Source organism: Panthera tigris, chromosome F2 (assembly GCF_018350195.1).
Source record: "Panthera tigris isolate Pti1 chromosome F2, P.tigris_Pti1_mat1.1, whole genome shotgun sequence".
Lineage (NCBI taxonomy): Eukaryota > Metazoa > Chordata > Mammalia > Carnivora > Felidae > Panthera > Panthera tigris.
The window spans coordinates 5,642,767-5,660,929 of NC_056676.1; the positions used below are offsets into that span (position 1 = coordinate 5,642,767).

General features: G+C 41.0%; 1 protein-coding gene across 6 annotated transcripts in view; it reads right to left on the reverse strand.

Annotated features, from left to right (window-relative positions):
* Positions 1–12,334: 12,334 nt before the first annotated feature.
* Positions 12,335–18,163, reverse strand: part of RB1CC1 (RB1 inducible coiled-coil 1) — a 91,570-nt gene continuing 85,741 nt past the window's right edge. For 5 of the 6 annotated variants that reach the window (XM_042973184.1, XM_042973186.1, XM_042973183.1 and 2 more), the window contains 3 exons: positions 16,516–16,652; positions 14,094–14,164; positions 12,335–13,295 (listed from right to left, as the gene is read on the reverse strand). In XM_042973184.1, the coding sequence (XP_042829118.1) occupies positions 13,218–13,295; positions 14,094–14,164; positions 16,516–16,652 (286 nt within the window). In that variant the 3' untranslated portion in view covers positions 12,335–13,217. The remainder of the gene's footprint in view (positions 13,296–14,093; positions 14,165–16,515; positions 16,653–18,163) is intronic. The other variant, XM_042973185.1, reaches the window with a different exon arrangement.

The following is an 18,163-nucleotide window of genomic DNA, read 5'->3' on the forward strand; positions in this document are numbered from 1 at the left end:
AGTAAGTATAAATAAATAAAGCTATCAATACATGGGAAAATAAAGCATATATGTGATAAATTGGAGATCATCACCCAGAAAGATTTTTTCTTAGATGTACAAATTTAATGCAAGTGGAAATAAAAAGGAAGCAAAGCAGGTGGGGGTGCCTGGGTGGCTCAGTCGGTTGAGCATCTAGCTCTTGATTTTGGCTCAGGTCATGATCCCAGTGTCATGAGACCAGGCTCTGCATCAGGCTTAGAGCCTGCTTAAGATTCTTTCTCCCTCCTCTGCTCCTGTCCCCCATGTGTACGTGTGTTCTCTCCCTAAAATAAAGTTAAAAAAATAAAAAGGAAGCAAGGTAAAACACCGCTGACATCAAAAAAGAGACTTTAAGTCCTAAACTAAACATTTTGTAAAGTAAATGTTTTTAAATAAATCCATCAATATATTTTTTACAAGAGACTCCTAAAACAAAATACAAGGGTAAAACTGAAGAGATGGAAAAATGATACGTGACACAAATGTGGATTGAAAGGATGCCAGGGTAGCAAAGTCAATATAAGACAAAATGTATTTTTAAAGCTTAAAGCATCATACTGTTAAAAATAAATTGTAAAGAGGCCCCAAATGGAGTCACCTGCCCCCAGGACAGCAAACGGAGACTTAACTACTTGCATGTGAGCTTTAACCAGTCAATATGAGATTTGCTGATCAGCACTAGTGAGGTAGCCTGCATGGGACTCTCACTCTTCCCCCAAAGGGAGGTGACCTTGCCCGAAACAATCTTTTCTTTTCCTTTGCTAATAATTTTCTTTGCTCTGCTCTGTTTCTGCCAGTAAAAGCCTTCCATGTGCACAGATCCTTGGAGCTCCTTTCTACTCACTAGATGGGATGTTGCCCAATTCATGAATCACTGAATAAAGCCAATTAGATCTTTGAATTTACTCCATTAACAATACAAAATAAAGAGGAATGTTGTAGGGATGCTAAAAGGAAAATACGTTAAGATGTCACAGTTATGAACATAGATCCACTTAACCGTATAGTCTAAAAAATACGTGCAGCAACGTATGATGAAATAGTGAGAAGAAATACACAAATCAACCACTGTAGTTATTTAAAAACTTAATGAGATAAAACAAATATGTAGTAAAATCCATAGATACAACCACTTAACCCCACGCTGACGAAAATATTGACTATTTCTAGCACCCAATGCTCCCTTCTACGAAATTAGCTTCTACCATCACGATTCATTTATCTGTTCTTGAACTACACATAAATGGAATCATTTAGCACTTTATTAATAGCTTATTGGCCATTTAGTTTTCCTCTTTAATAAAGAATCCATTCAAGTATTTTTTTTTCCTTGTCTTTTCCTTATTGATTTGTAGCTCTTTATATATTCTAGGTACTAGTCCTTTTGTACCTGAACCAACATGGGTTCGCTCTCACTCCTTGGTGAGTCACAGATACACCAGGTGGAGTTGTTGCACAAAATAGACTTCATTTGCAGCAAATGAGGAGTCATGGGGCAATAACTTCCAAAGCCATGACTCTGAGAGAGGGTGAACGGGTACCTTTTTTTTTAGGGTTCGGCTGAATATTTAGACAGGGAAGCTTTGTCATCATAATTAGAGGCGGGTAGAAACTTGACTTACATCTTAAGGAAACAGGCCTATACTTAACATTGTATGTGAATGAGGCTGAGGTCCCACCGGGGCAGGATTTTAGTATTATAATGAGATCAAGGGAATTGTCCCCTTTATCTCATGGTCATTCCAAGGGTCACTCCGGGGTCCATCTGTGCAGGCCTAGGTAGGGGTTTAGCTCAACTGGTCTGGGTGGTCTGGGCCGGCTGGAGGCCCTATCAGGGCAGTTGCTATCACCTGAAGGGTGGTTTTGGCTTTCCTATGCCTGGGTTAAGAGGTAAACCCTAAAGAGATTAAGGAAAAATGTAAGACAAAGGTTGTGAGTACAAGCAGTAAAGCGAGTACAGGCAGTGAAAGTCAGGTCTCGGGGTCTGGCCGGTGACACTTTGTTAGCTGTATGCATTGAAAATATCTTCTCTTGGTCTGTGACTTGCCTTTTTACTCTATTAGTAGAGTCTTTTGATGAACAATAGTTGTTAGTTTCAGTGAAATGCAATGTTTCAATCTTTTAATGGGCTATTTTGGGGTCCTGTTTAAGAATTTTTTTGTCTTAGGGATAAAAAAAAAGGGCATTTTTCTGTTGTCTTTGAAAAGTTTTATTATACCTTCCCACTTAATTTCATGCTCCATTTCAAATATGCTTTCTGTGTTTCAAATACGTTTTGTGCCTAGTATGCAGGGAAGGTCAAGGTTCATTTTATTTTCCATATGGTACCTTTTATTAAGAAGACCATCCTTTCCCTACCGAGCTGCAGTGGTACCCTTGCGGTAAATCAGGTGACTGTACATATGTGCATGTATTTCTGGACTGTTTTCTTTTCCATCTTATGCTGTGAGCAGAAACCAGGACTGGATTTGTGAGGCTATAGATAGTAATTTCCCAGCGCGCTATTTTTAGGTTGAGACATGAATGCTTTTGCCTTGATATGGTTCTTTTGATTCTTTTCCCTGACGTGCTTTCCAACCCTTTAGAAGGACAAAGATGGCAGGATGCTCAAAGACGTGTGCTGGTAATGGTGACCCCGGACAGTTTTTACTACACATTTTACTATGCTTACTTTTTCTAATAGAAAAAAATTACTACAAAAATTAGCATGTTCCTTAACCCAATATTCAGGAAAAAAGTAAAATTACATGAATGCCTCAGGAGTCTTTATTTTGCATTATTCAGAGTTCATTTTTAGATTCCCGATTATATATGAACGCCTACTGAAACTATTCTACAAATGTTTTGAGATCTCAGAGAATAACAGTGCTATAATCTGAGACTTTAACGTCTCTTATTTTTTGGGTGTTAAGAGAATGTTACATCGGTTTATCTTTAATCTTGGCATTTAATACAGTAATTCGTGTAGATATTCATGCAATCTTCATATTTGCAATGTAGATTTTAAATGACCTTTTAATTAGGTAAATTTTTAGTTCTTGTTTGTGAATGCAAACATTAAGTACAAGAAGAAATATTTTTATATACTTTGGCTGTCCTATTTTTTGTGCAATGAAATTCCATATATTCTTTATAAACTGACAGCTGAAAACAAAAATCTCCTGATGCAAGTGTTGGTCCCAGTTTCTCTGATGCATCCAGTGGAATTAGCATACCAGATTCAATTCTTTGCAACGACTTGGTCACTGAACACTTAATGTGAAAATCTCTTAAGTTCATCTCTCAAAGCACCAGGCTCCCAGAAAAATAGTTTGGGCAATATGTGAAAGCTTTAATTATGAAGTTATAGAATTCCTCTTTTTTCCTCCCTCTAGATTCACCCGTGCTTCCTGAAAATGTTAGGGGAGCTTTCTGGAGTCCCATCTAACACCAAAGCTTGTTGATAAATGACCGCTACCTGAATCGTTCAGGCAAGGAAGTTTCTGCCAAGTGAATAAAGTTAGAATGAGTCGTCATTGGCCCACAGAATCCAACTCTGGCTCATTTGCACCATGAAAACTGTGTAGTGTGTTTGCATTCACAATATACACAAGGTAAGGACCGCAAAGGGAGCACGTTGTTACCTGAGATCTTCTATGATGACCTTAGTGTGTGAAGAGAAGTCAAAGAGACCTAGCGGATCCATGTGTGAAAGAAGTGATATAGCTGATCACTTTACCAGTTCAGTTACTTTTGAAGCGCGTAAACTGATGTAAGAAACATTTAAAAAGGCATTTTTCTATCAGCCGCAAGAGGGCTCATTTAAATTTCAAGATGGTGAATGAACTTCTCTTGTTTGGAAATGAAAAAAAATAAATATCAGGGCACCTGGGTGGCTCAGTCGATCGGTCAAATGTAGGACTCTGGATTCCGGCTCAGGTCGTGATCTCACGGTTTGTGGGTTCGAGTCTCGTGTCAGGCTCCATACTGACAGCATACAGCCTGCTCGGAATTCTCTCTCTGCTCTTTCTGCCCCTCCCCCTGCTTACGGGCTCTCTCTCAAAATAAGTAAACATGAAAAAAAAATGTCTAGATCTGTACTTTCATCCGTTTACTGCATAATATGATTAGTTCTCTAACATCTTTAATTCCCTGTCAAAAACAAGTTTCCATATGTCATGGTTTCCATGAAAATTATACTTCATTTAGAGAAAAACAGAATTGTCAAAATAAAAATGGCTGTATCTAATGATTCTTAAGTGCATTTATTTATTTTGAGAGAGAGAGAGAGAGAGCACAAGTTGGGGAGGAACAGAGAGAGAGGGAGAGAGAATCCCAAGCAGGCTCCACACTGTCCGCATAGAGCCTGACTCAGGGCTTGAACTCATGAACTGTGAGATCATGACCTGGGCTGAAGTTAAGTCAGAGGCTTTACAAACTGAGTCACCCAGGGGTCCCTCTAATGAATGATTCAAACTAAAATAGGGATCAAAATGTTTAATGTTTTCAAAAATACCCTAAAATATGTATCCTAAAATTATTTTATTATCTTTTAACGTTCGACTGAGTGCGCATGCCTGAGCGGGGGAGGGGCAGAGAAAGAGACAGAGAATCTGAAGCAGCCCCCACCCCCGCCCCCCGCACTGTCAGCCCAGAGCCCCATGTGGGGCTCGATTTCGCACACCCTGAGATCATGACCTGAGCTGAAATCAGGAGTCTGAGGCTTAACCAACTGAGCCACCTGGGTGCCCCTAAAATTATGTTACGATACAAAATATGGATGTTAAGTAATCTTTCAGTGCTGCTATACCTTTTTTTAAAAAAAGATGTTAAGTAGTCTCTACACCCAGCATGGGGCTCAAACTCACAACCCTGAGATCAAGAGTCGTATGCTCTTCCAACGGAGCCAGGCAGGGACCCCAAGTACGGCTACACCTTAACTTTGGAATGGGAATCACAATTTTTTTTTGTAAGGTCTTGTGTTGAAATCTTTACCCCAGGGAAAAAAGAGAGGGAAAGCACAGAGTTTTGGGTTCCTCTTTGTATCCCTAAATATATCATGGCTGTCGTCTGCTCTCTGAGGTGCCGTGGTTTAACTTTTGTGTGGTGTTGGTGGTGGGCGGGGGTTAGGATGGGCTTATGTGCCCCTTGTTTGTACAGTGAATAACAATAGCATTGACGTAGAAGCCTAGGAAGACCACTCTGCCACTTCTAATTAGTGTTTAAAAAGTACACAGACGGGACGCCTGGGGGCTCAGTCGGTTAAGCGTCCGACTTTGGCTCAGGTCATGATCTCACAGTTTGTGGGTTCAAGCCCTACGCCAGGCTCTGTGCTGACAGCTCGGAGCCCGGAGCCTGCTTCGGATTCTGTGTCTCCCTCTCTCTCTGCCCCTCCCCTGCTCATGCTCTCTGTCTCTCAAAAATAAATAAGAAGTGTTAAAAAAAAAAAAAGTAACTAAAAGTATATGGAATCTTTGAAAAGTCTTTCTAAGCATGTATAAATATTTGTTCATCACTCTTCAATAAGCAGAATACTTTCGCTCACTTTCTCCCATTGTGACGATCACAACACACTGTAAGGTTTATTTCTTAGATAAAAGAAATTCCTACAGGACATCTGAGGCTAAAAAAAGAAGTTACATAGGTTAGCCAGCAATTTACTTCAGAGGTCGTATTTGAACCCAGTTTTAAACACTAGAAGCCTTCTGCCCCTTGTCAGAATATCACATGGTGTCCTACCTACCAGTCTAAGTAAGCAGCAGGATCTGCATAAAACACTGGAATTTTCCAGAGGAAACAAGCTCTCTAGATGTTTACATTGAAAAGACTTACCCCATGAATAAGGAGGGCTATGTTCAAGTCATGCATTTTTGAGGCTCAGCTGTGGATATTGATGATGTGGGACTAAAGATAAACTTGGGCAAAGTGCAGTCCTGAAATTCCACCACGAACAGAAGGTACTAGACCACAAGCACTGCAGACAGCTTCTGTTGCCCTCTGCGTGCGTCACTGGTATGTTATCTGATTCGGCCTCGCATCCTTGTGGCCTATGGGTTAAGTGTGAGTGGTTGACCCGATTGGATAAAGTTCAGGATTTTTCCTTAGAGCAAAGGCGAAGTTGTTTCAAGGACAAAGGCTAAATTCAGATGGAGTGACAAAAGTCAACCCTGCAGACTCTTGGTTTCTTAAGCGTGGTCTTTGAAAACGTGGACTACTTCGTGTAGACCAGTAGCTCATACTAATATAAGAGGCTTATTGCACAACGGTCAACACGCTTCTTGTCGCTAACGAACTGTGTCCTTTTAAGCTACGCTTGTGCTCTTACAGTAATTTCTAGAACTTCCGCCAGGAAAGGGCCACAGTGACCACTCACCACTTTCAGCCAACATCCAATTTTGTTATTATAGTAACCTCGAGTAGATGGGCTCCCCAAGAACTTTGCAAAGAACTTGTGAGCGAATGCTGTGCAAAGTGACTTTACTAAATTCACTGATATTAGCCATCCCCCAATTCACAATTGCAGCCCTTTAAAGAATGCCACAAGTGCATTAGGAGGCATTTTGCTTTGGTCCTTCTAACCAATATAAAACTTCTGGAGTTTACTGTTACATGAATACACAGAATCATCTTGATGGCAACTTTAATGGAGACTTTCTGAACGTCATTCTAATCATAACCTTTTAATGACAAGCTATGTAATTAAAACAATTGGAAATAATAGGGTAGTGAGCACTGGGGAGATATTTTAGTATGCCTAAATTGTTGGGATGTTCCAGATTTGTATAAAATTCTGGGTATTTCCATCCAGGTTAGCTTATTCTAATAAACACTACAAAGAACATATATGGGGAGGAAATCTAGATGCACAGAGGGATAAAGAGACTCCCGAGCAGACTCCACACTCAGCACAGAGCCCCATGACCGTGAGATCATGACCTGAGCCAACATCCAGAGTTGGAGGCTCAACCGACTGAGCCACCCATGCGCCCCTGGGATTTTAAAACATTAAGTCCCGTCAAGGCAACATGGATTTGGTGGTAGTCTCACAGAAACGTGACCGGAACGTGGTTACACTTTTTAAAAAGCTAACACCTGAACAACTGAAAAAGGCAGCACGGCTACTGCGGGGGGATGGAAAGAGGAAGCTGGGAAATGCAGCTGGGGACGACTGCGCGAGGGGTGGGGAGCATCGAGAACATTACACGCCGACAGCTGAACCGCCATGGCTACCCGACGGTCAAAACGTGCTCCAATTTCTGGCTCACCGGGCTCCATTTTGGTAATTCTGCGTCCCACGAGACAAGGAATTCATGTGAGTGCACTCTGTTCCCTTGGCAACTAACTATATCACTACCACAAAGGCCAATGGGTTTGGTGTAAACCAGAATCGCACCTCCACGACCATGGCCTGCCTTCATACAAAGACATGGAAAAGCTAGTGCTATCGATGCACTCATTTATTTATTGGGAAACAGTTTGGGGAAAGATATTTAGAAGAGGGAGCCACATAGGCCTGCCTGTGAGGCAATGAGTAACGGAAGGAGTAAGAGGACAACTTTGATGTGCTGTGAAAGCGGAGAGATTTCTTCTTGACGCTCTAGTTACACAACCCGTACCCGTCTCATGCTGTTGTGACTAGTAATTATCAGTTCGTGGTGTGAGATTTCAACTATCTTAACCGGAAATACTCTATAGATAATAGTAAATAGCCAGTTATTCAATAAATTGGAACTTGTTTGAAAAGCCTCTCTCTCTGATGTTTTAAGGAGTACACAATTGTTCACAGTCCTCACCAACGTGAAGGTGCCTTGGGAAACAGCAGGTACCAAAGTTGGACCGTGACTTGTCTGGCACTCCCGATCCCCACGCGTGTCAGGACGAGCGACGACAAAATTCTCGCAGAATTTTTGAAAGCTATTAAATAATGATGATGTCATTTGTCAGGCAATTAAAAATACTTTAAATTATGCACAATTGCTTGTAGTGCTGTTAAGAGTCCTCTGGGAAATGGGGCGCCTGGGTGGCTCAGTCGGTTGAGCGTCTGACTTCCACTCAGGTCATGATCTCGCAGTTCGTGGGTTTGAGCCCCGCATTGGGCTCTGTGCTGACAGCTTGGAGCCTGGAGCCTGCTTCGGGTTCTGTGTCTCCTTCTCTCTCTGTTCCTCTCCTGCTCACGTGCTGTCTCTCTCTCTCTCTCTCTCAAAAAATAAAGATTAAAAAAAAAAAAAAAGTCCTCTGGGGGTGCCTGGGTAGCTCAGTGCCTGAGCTGACTCTTGATCTCAGCTCAGGTCTTGACCTCAGGGTTGTGAGTTCAAGCCCTGCACTGGCCTCCACCCTGTGCATGGAGCCTACTTAAAAAAAAAAGTCTTCTGGCAAGATTTCCAGAGTACAAAATGGCCACAGTTGCAAAAGTTGCTCACTCATGGTTTCAGTGCCTCAGGCTAAACTTGAGGAATATTCATGAAAATGTGGTATTTGCAAGGATTTAGTTATGTCTATGGTGGCATGAAACAGAGGGCCAAAGCATACATTTCTACTAGACCATGTCTAACCTGTTTTCAAAGTTGATACCTACATGTATGGGACACCTCTTAAAAAATGTTTATTGAGAGAGACAAAAAAGAGAGAGAAAAGAGAGAGAGAGAATGTGCGGGGGAGGGGCAGAGAGAGAATCCCAAGCAGGCCCCACGCTGTCAGCCCAGAGCCTGATGTGGGGCTCAATCTCACCAACTGTGAGATCACAACCTGAGTCAACATTAAGAGTTGGCTGCTTAACCGACTGAGCCCCCCGGGGGGCCCCCAGAATTCATAATTCTAAACAGGTTGGATAAAGAGGTAAACTTGTAGTATCTGATTATAACTGGAATTGCTGAGAACTCAGGCATCTTACACGCTCGTGAGATTCGGCTTGACACTCGTGGGAGTTAAGAACTCTTCAAGACACTGAGCAGTTCGCCTTAGAGGCTTGGACTGGTTAGGCAGACAGTCACCGGTACAGCGGAATTCCAAAGACGTTACAAGTGACACCTGCATTAGCTATTCACTGACGGGTGGAGGGCTTCGCGGGTGGCATTTCCAAATCAGTCCGAGAGAGGAGTATTACACCACCAATTGGGAATTAGACCGGCAGACGCATCTTTGCTGTGAGCGTCCACAAAGTTGGAGACCTTTCGGAAGCCACGCGTGAAAGTGGTAAAGATTTTTCTCACCCTGCGAGTGTCGGAAACTCCCGAATTGCCCAGATTATAGTGATAGTGAGCACGGAAGGATTCTTCCGTCTTGCAGGCCTAGCACCTGCCCTGAGGCAGAAGGAAAGGGGGACATCTATGAAAATGGTTTAGGAGCACAGCGTTTTCACGGGGGGGTACAGACACCGAATGGAGAGGCATCGCCGGGTATCTTCGCGTGGGGCAGTTACTGCTTTGATGAGAGCACACAGGGAACCGATCTTGCATTTTGTCACACTGATGCTGGCCACTTGTTTCCACTAACACGAGGACTGGTGCTGCCAGTAAGACTTATTTAAGGCAGGAACGGAACAGGTGGCGCTCAGTCTAATGGCCTCCAAGTGTGAGACACCTAAGAAGTATGTAAACCAAATAGCTTTCAGCTGACTGCAGAGTCTCATTACCACTATGTTAAGAATTGTTTGAAAGAATTTCCACCTTACAAAGATGATAAATCATCTAAAAGTATGTTCAAAAATTGGCCAAAGACGGCTTGTTTATATTCTGAGAGTATGACTAATAATAAAAGCCATCGATTGGTGGACAGTAAGTTTTAACTGCTTCCAGGTTTCGCTAGTAAGTAAAAGACATATTTATGGAAATTATTTTAAAGTATTACCTAAAGTTTTGTGGCTTTAGACATCACTAAATCACAGTCTAAAAAAAAAAAAAAAAAAAAATCCAAGGCAATCCGTAACTCTTTCTAAATATTAAAGGAAAACGGCTGCTTTGCACCCAACTTCAGAAAGAACTGTGGTGGTTTAAAACAGACAATTTCCCCCCCACCACTCCTACACTTGCAATCTGAGTGGGTTCTGTTAGTTTGACCAAAAGACAAGTGGCCTAATTGGACTCCCAAGCGTCTGACTTTTGGTGCCTCTTTTAGGAATGCTGTTGCCACAGCTTAGAACCCCAGGGCGTTACGACAGGCCACAAGGGGAGCCGAAGCATCCCGGAGGACAGCCCTAACTACCCTTCAGACACTCTCGTGAAGGCGTCACGTTGCGTCCGGCCTGAGTGGAGTCAACAGATGCCCGCAGCCACGTGAGCGAGTACCGGGTCTAGAATGAACAGTGACGCAACAATGGGCACTTGACCCAGAGATCGGGACCAAGAGCGCGGTGCTGCCACAACAAAAGCCTAACGGTTGGCGCGGCCTGACCACCAAGGCTGGGAAGGTAGGGAAACTGCTCCTGGGCTGGAAAGATGACCAGTTTTGCGGCGGCAAAACAAATGTGTGCCTCTGGCTGAAAGTTTGGAAGAAACACTCCAAGTGAGAATTAGTTCATTCTGGCTGTGTGTAACGAGGCATGGGGAGAAATGGTTCCAGAACGCACGTCTCTGGGAAACGTGACTTGACAAAATAAAATACGAAGAAGCACTTGAAAACATCAGTTGTGGCAATCACACCACAATAGCACAAGAAGAGAAAAAAAAAAAAAACAACAAAAACAGTAGAAAAGCTCTTAGTAAAGGCTGTGGGCTGTACATGAAAGGAAACGTAATCGTAGTTCACGACTTTGCTCAGCCAACAGTAGAGAGTCATGATAACGTAAATGCTAGTGAACCAGCTGGAAAGTAACATAGTAAATTACTGGAAAAACAGCAGAGAACGTTCTTACGCAATAGCTAAAATGTCATATAAGAAAGTAAATCGATAAATGATTTAGCAAGATAATTGCAGTGTAGTTGTATTATTTGGCACTTATAAGCTAAAAAGTATACCTCTAGGTGACACAACTGGGAAACAGAACAGGGGCTTGGGAGAGGGTTCACTGTTTTGAAAGCATAGACATGTTTTACGCCATGATAATTTAAAAAATAAAAATGAAAGTTTACATAATTTTTGCTCCTTCTGTTCTTAGCATATGCAGAGGTATCTTTGCGAACATCAGTAAAAGTATCCACATAATCCATGTGTGCTTAAGTTTTACTTGCAATAAAATGATTTAAGCATGATTCTTGTAATAAAGCAAGCTACGTTTCTATGAGAGATTGGGTAATGAATGTAACAGGCTTTGATTATGCAAAAAATCTTTATAATACCCAGTGTTTACTGAATACTTAATGTTTTTAAAATTGTCTATAGCACTTTATAGGTTTATTAACTTCATCACTTAACCTTCAAAATAACCTTATGAGGTAGGTCCTACCATACCATCTAGGGAGAAAACTGAGGTTCAAAGTTAACGCACGTCGCCCAAAGTGAAGGTTAGATCTAGATGGAACTCAGGGGTTCTGATGCCCAAACGCTCAGCACACTGACCGTAACCATACAGAGGGAAGAACTCCAAGAGTTTTGCCAGGTTCCATTTCTCTTTTTAACAAAGAAAACTGCATTTTCTCTCCATGTGCTTTATAAAGGGATATGTGAACACCGACGGGATGGCTATAAAACAGGATGTAAGAAAAACGGTAAGCGACAAAATCCAACACGGAAGAGCAGCGTCAATGAGATGACGGCTTCCACGTCGTGTCGGGCCACGGCGGTTCCACAGCACAACGACCACATATTTCTATGTGTGAAAGGCACCCAGTCAAAATGGTCCACCTGGCAGATTCATTCAGACCCAACCAAATCTGCTTCACAAAACCGCTCTGGAGATACGGCAGTTGATCGCTTTGGTATTCTTTGCACTGAGAGGTCATGGAAGGACTGAATAGAAACATGTGAAATCATTTGTTCATTTATTCATTAATATGTTGTCAAATTCAGTTTTCTATACACTATGGTGTTTATTCCATTTTCTGTACTATTAGATATACATATTTAAAAAAATATTTAACTTATTTTTAAGAAGAAATTAAATATTTTCTGAAAAAGAATCATTTTATTATCGTTCTCTAGCAACAAACCTGAAACAAGCCTCCTCCAACTCAACTAACTCATTTAAATACCTTTGCTCCGTAGCAATTTGTCTAAATATCGAGTTTACACAATTCTATTCTACAGAACACTGTTTTACCCTGTTACACAGTATATAGTTAAAGAACATTTTTGTAATAAACAAGTTTCTCTTTCGATATGATACAGAACAAGCTTTTCACACTTCCCAGCAATCACTCGAATATATTAAAAATGCATCCTTCTTTAAAAGGCACACACATTTACAGGTTCAAATCTTTATTGTTTTAAAATTCTACATGTCTTTTACAATACAATATTTTGTTATTTAAATGACCTCTAAATGGTTAATGTACAATGAATATGCTTCTTCTGAACTCAAACCATGGATTACGATTTCATCAACAGGATTATTTCCAACCCAAATCAAAAGAGGTCGGGAAGGTTTTGAGTGCCGCGTTTGAAACGGTCAAGAGCACACACGCTTCCCCGTAGAACCCAGGTGGCCGCTGTTCAAAGTGCTTTTGAAGACTGCTGATTATGGCTGGCCTTAACATCAGTCGATCAAATGACAAGTTTTTATTTTGAAACGTCAAAGGGCATTTAAAAAAATAAATGAAACAATTTGCTTTAGTAATCTACAGACGCAAACTCAAAGTTATGATTATCTGCATGCAGTAACACTCCCCTTTAAATAGTTCTGAAGAATTTATACATTTTATAAAGAATGTGTCTCAGAGTGCAAGTTTTCTGATATTGATTTCACAAAAGGACAAATGCTGGTAATAAGAGCTAACATTTACTATCTAAGTCCAAGCTAATGTATATGTAACAGGCAATTAATATGGCTCACCGTAAGCCACAATGCAGGGTATGCCCTTTGAGAAAATGAACTACTTTGGTCCGCATTTCTAGTTATCTGGGTAAAAAAACCAAAAACAAAACCATTTTAAGTCGGCCAAGGCTTTTGATGAATTTATTGTTCCTAAAACGTAGCCAGTTAAAAAGGAAGTGATATACACCAATGAAGTGTATTGTCACGGCGACCTCCGTATAAAAAGACGGCCTGCTGTTTTTGGAGTGAGGAGTAAGCACTGTAGGACAGATCAGGCAGCTGTCACAGAACGTTTGATTTCTTCCTTAAGTTATACTTTCTTATTCCATGACACAGCTTTCACTCTGTAAAACTTTGTCCCCAGAGGAACCTTGAATCGGTTTTGTGCCTAAGAAGAAAAGAAGAGGAATGACTTCAATGGTTAAAACCAAACTACACAGTACTGTCCGATCGTACCACTCAGTGCGAGAGTACTGGGGGCTGGGGAGCACGGGCGAGCAGAAGTCTTTACCAAAGCGCCCAAGACCCGCCCCTCCCCAGGCTGAGAGTACACGGAACCACTAACATCGATGGAAGAAAGAGCTGGTAATCGTTGCCCAACAATACGGTACAAACGGAGCCGCGGGTCGCGATTTCGTACCGAAGAACTGTCAGTACACAGTTTAAGTTCCATCAGTGCTTTGGAGCAGAGAGGCCCCAAACCGTTCGGTACATTCCACCGACTCTACGGTGTCGACACTGCTGACACTACAGTCAGGGACGTGTTCAGCCATCAGACAGTTCACGTTATCTTCCCTCCCGGGGGATAGCATATGAAAATAAGAAAACAACAACTCTGCCTACAAACGGATGCACTCAGTCATCAGTTACGCTACGTGTTCTTTCTTCGCACACGAAAACACTAATAACTGGATAGTCACAGAAGAGCGTAGTAGTTTTCACGTACAGCCTGAGGAGTTGTTGGTAATCACCTATCCATGTCCACTCTCTAAAGAGAAATAACAAATCCTTATAAAACTCCTGGTTCGTACTCACACTCCTTGAACTCAAGGCCTAACTGGGCCTGACTCGATCGAGTGAGCTAAAACGCCAACCACTGCCCTATGAACAATTTCTGTGTAAAGGAGTATGTGAATCTGAATCTTCCTTATGGTTCCTAGTTTATATTACCTGATGTAGTTTTTACCTTTTTGGCTTGACAGTATTCCTTTTCCATTACTTTTCCAAGTACCCAGGGTCTTCGAGATGCACCTGAAGCTAGTGAACGAAAGTGTGAGTTTCTTTTTAAAAGTAGTTATAATTACTCATGAAAACATTAACTGCCAGAATCAAAACAGACGAATAAAGTTCTCAGAAGTGAAAAAAGGTGTAAGACTCTTAAAACTGAAATCCCTAAAAAACAAAATGTTTTCTGAGACAGAAATGGAATCATTTTACTTTTCAGCCATTGATTTTAACTTTCTTCACTAAATATAGATGGTAAAGCAAATCACAGAACTAATAAAAGTTCAAGAACTACAAATAATCTAAGTACAAATCATGAACAAATAAATCTAGGGATTCTAAGTTAGCTCAACAGTGCCATCTACTGAAATGCTAATGAAGATGGCCATTTCTATTTCTGAAACAGACAGTTATTCAGACAAAATTTATCTTCTAGGTTCAAAGCAAAGCACTGCCTTTGTGGGGGTGGTGGGGGGGTGGTGGTGCTTTTAACGTCAGTGCTCAAGGGTAGGAGCCTGTGTCACATCTGTCCCGCACAGCGCCTGGCACGGCAGCGGTAACATGATTGGTGCACGATAAATAACATAAGGGCTAACGGGTTAAGAAGCAAAGCCCGGAAGGGCGATGCTTGTGTGAAGGGGAGACGGAAAATGAGGGAGGAGACAGGATGAAAAGCTAATCCTCAAAGAGCCAAAGTGTGACAACCTAAGAAAGGGAGAGTACTCATTTCATTTTTAAATTCATTAAAAGAGAAGCTAATAAAAGAGTTCATTTCCAAAGTATTGGGTCAATAAATGATCTGCTTAGGCTAAAGCCTGAGATTCCCAAGAGAAGACAAATCTGATCTTTATTCCCTAAACATAGTTTGGCAGGATATAAATGAAGGATATCATGAATGAACTATCAGAAATGGAAAATGCTCTACAGAGTAATTTAGCACTTCACAGATAATGCGTGATTTCTGAAAAGAATGATCTAAAACTGAATGCTTATGTTTTATGTCTGAGGAGTAATGGGTCCCACTGTCAAGGGCATAAAAACACTCTAGTATTTTGTATTTCTTTAAAAAAGTGGGGGTGGGGTGGGGGTCAGGAGGGTAGAGTTCCTTGGTAAAGTAAGACTGTTAAATTCTTTTCTCCAAGACTTGTGATAGCCCTTCACGTGGTAACGTGCACTGTAACCTCTAAGGGTACACAGGAAGTGTTTCCTAGATTTAAACACTAACTCTCCTATTCTTGGGAAAGGCACACTGAAATTTTTAAAGATCCATGATATACCTTAGCCCCTTATAGTTCTGGAAACAAAAATAAACACGTTTGTGTATATTTGTGCATTTATACATTTAGACATACACATGTAGAATAAAACAAATGGGGCAAAATGTTAACAACAGGTGAATCTGTAAAGGTCTATAGGTCTTTTTTTGTTTTTTTAAACGCTGGTACTTGTGCAACTTTTTGGTAAATTTCAGAATCATTTTCAAATAAAAAAATTTAAAGAAATGAAAAAAAACCCAGAAAATCGAAAAAAAAAAATGTCATTCATTGTTTTCAAGGCACGAAATCAGTACGTTGTAAGCTTATCTTCTCATTTTTCAAGGTTCTACGAAAACTGTACAAGTCTATGCGCATTTCTGTATACCCATCACCAACAGCCATGATGGAGTGATCGTGTGACACTGGCCTAATTCAAGAATTGGTATTTGCCCATGTCGGTAAGTCATTCCACACGGACACATCAATTGTAATGGGCATATATTCCTGTACTTTAATAATCCTATTTAAGCTAAATACCCCAAGGTATCTATTCTCTTTTAAAGATCAAAGCAATAGATAATAGACACGGTAATTTAGTATATTTTAACACATTTTTTTTTAAAAAACCAAAAAAAAACACTAAGTATTGAAAAGTTTAATGAAAAAAAAAAAAAAAAAGGAAGAACGTAAGATGATAAGCAGGCTAGAAAAGGCATTTTACAACCGGAGAACTTTTTTTCTAAAACTGGTCTTTACTGCCTTTATAGACAAATGAGTGTGTACTAAGCTAAAATAGGCTGCATGTGTATGAGAATTTTGACAATATAATTCTGCCTCTGCTAGGGTATATCTGATCCAATCTCATTAAATCCACTCTATTTTCGAATTGTCAGTAGATCCTGGAAAATAATCTGGATAACGCAGATTTTATAAAACAGCAACGACAAAAACAAAATGAAAAAACGAAACAAAACAAAAACAAAACAGAAACAAAACAGAAACAAAAACGTATTAAGCAGAGTTCCGTCTGAGTGATGTAATTCTGTTATGATTAGACAGGAGGGGAAAACCTCTGACATACTGCGTGCGCTCCGGCTTCGCTAGTGTGGTTCCGGATGTGACACTTACCACCCTCACCTGGTTTCAGATCCAGGGCAGGCAGAGACTCCGAATGCAGGAAATACAAGGTTGGACTAACGGTAAACAACACGTAATTGTCATGGCGCTCGTCTAGGATGATGAGCACCAAATCTCCCACCTGAAAACTGAAGAAAGGAATGTAATTTATTGGCCTGCAGAGTCACTGCCGCACTCTTCTGAAAACTTCAAGCATATATTCTGCAGTGTTCAGCCCTATATTCAAGTATCAAACACTACCTATTGTTTAGAAAAACAAAACAAAACAAAACAAATGCTTGGATGAGGGGGGAGACCCCCCCCGGGGAGACCCCCCCCCGACCCCCCCCCCCCCCCCCAGGAAGAAGATGTTCATCCTTTATCTTCCACTCACACTACGTGCTACCTGCTATTTCTGTCTCTGGGTCTAGTGCTCTTCTGTTTGAAAGAAAACCCAGCAGTGTTCAGTTCATGTACTTAATCAGGCTTAAACAAGTCGGTGGAAATGACTGCTTTGGGGTGACGCCTGAAACACGGAGCGAGGAAAGAAGGAAGGGGGTGTAGCTGCCCATAGGCTCTAAGTGATGCTCTCTTCAGAATCAGTTTTCAAAATGTTCAAAATATGAACAGGCCTTGAAGGCTAATCTTGCGGCCTCACTGAATTTCGCTCTCAGTCTAGCAGTGTTTTAGTGGAGGGTTTAGGGTTTTCTTGATGAAGTATCATCTCATCTGCAAATAGTGGAAGTAATACGTCTTCCTTGCAGAGCTGGATGCCTTTTATTTCGTTTTGCTGTCTGACTGCTGTGGCCAGGACTTCCAGTACTATGGTGAACAGAAGTAGTGGTTACCGGAGGGGAGGGGGGTGGGGGATGGATTAAGAGTAAGTACACTTATCACGTTGAGCCCTGAGTAACTGAGTAACGTACACAGTTGCTGAAATACTATGTTGCACACCCGGAACTAATGTGACACTGTACGTTAACTATACAGGAATTCGAATTTAAAAACTTAATAAAAAAAAAAAAACAAGGAAAGTTAACCTTGGATTTCACACTTGCCATGATCATTTAATTCTGTAGGTCTTGCACCTGATAAATCATCAGAATCACTGGGAAAGCTTTTAAAAGAGAACAGTTTTTTATTCATTAATTGCTTATCCTACAAATCCTCGATGCCTGCCTCACAGGATGTGGCAGGCACTGTTTTGGCTAAACACCAGAACATCTTTAAAAAGGCAGATAGGACCTCTCCCAGGCAGTTTTTTCTTTTTCATAAAGCTCATCCCATTCTAATCTTTGAAAGGCCCAACCCTGGATCTGACTTGACATACAGCTGATACATGAAAGCAGATACCATTTAGCCCTTTGAAATCACTGAGAAAAGAGAAGATTCTAATGCGGGTCAGTAACCACAGACGTCTGACAACCAAAAATTTCATTGACAGACCTATTACAGACAAAATACAGAAGACTAACCAGTGCTTGTGAGCTGTTAACAATGCTTTTCAAAAACCTTATTACGGAGACCCTCCTTTCCAACAGCCCGTGTCAAAACCCAATATATTACTGTGAGGTAATGTGCAACAGGATGGCTGTCTGTGAAATTATTCAACTGATAAATTTAATAGTGTATTATGAATCTGTAGTGTATCAATTACAGT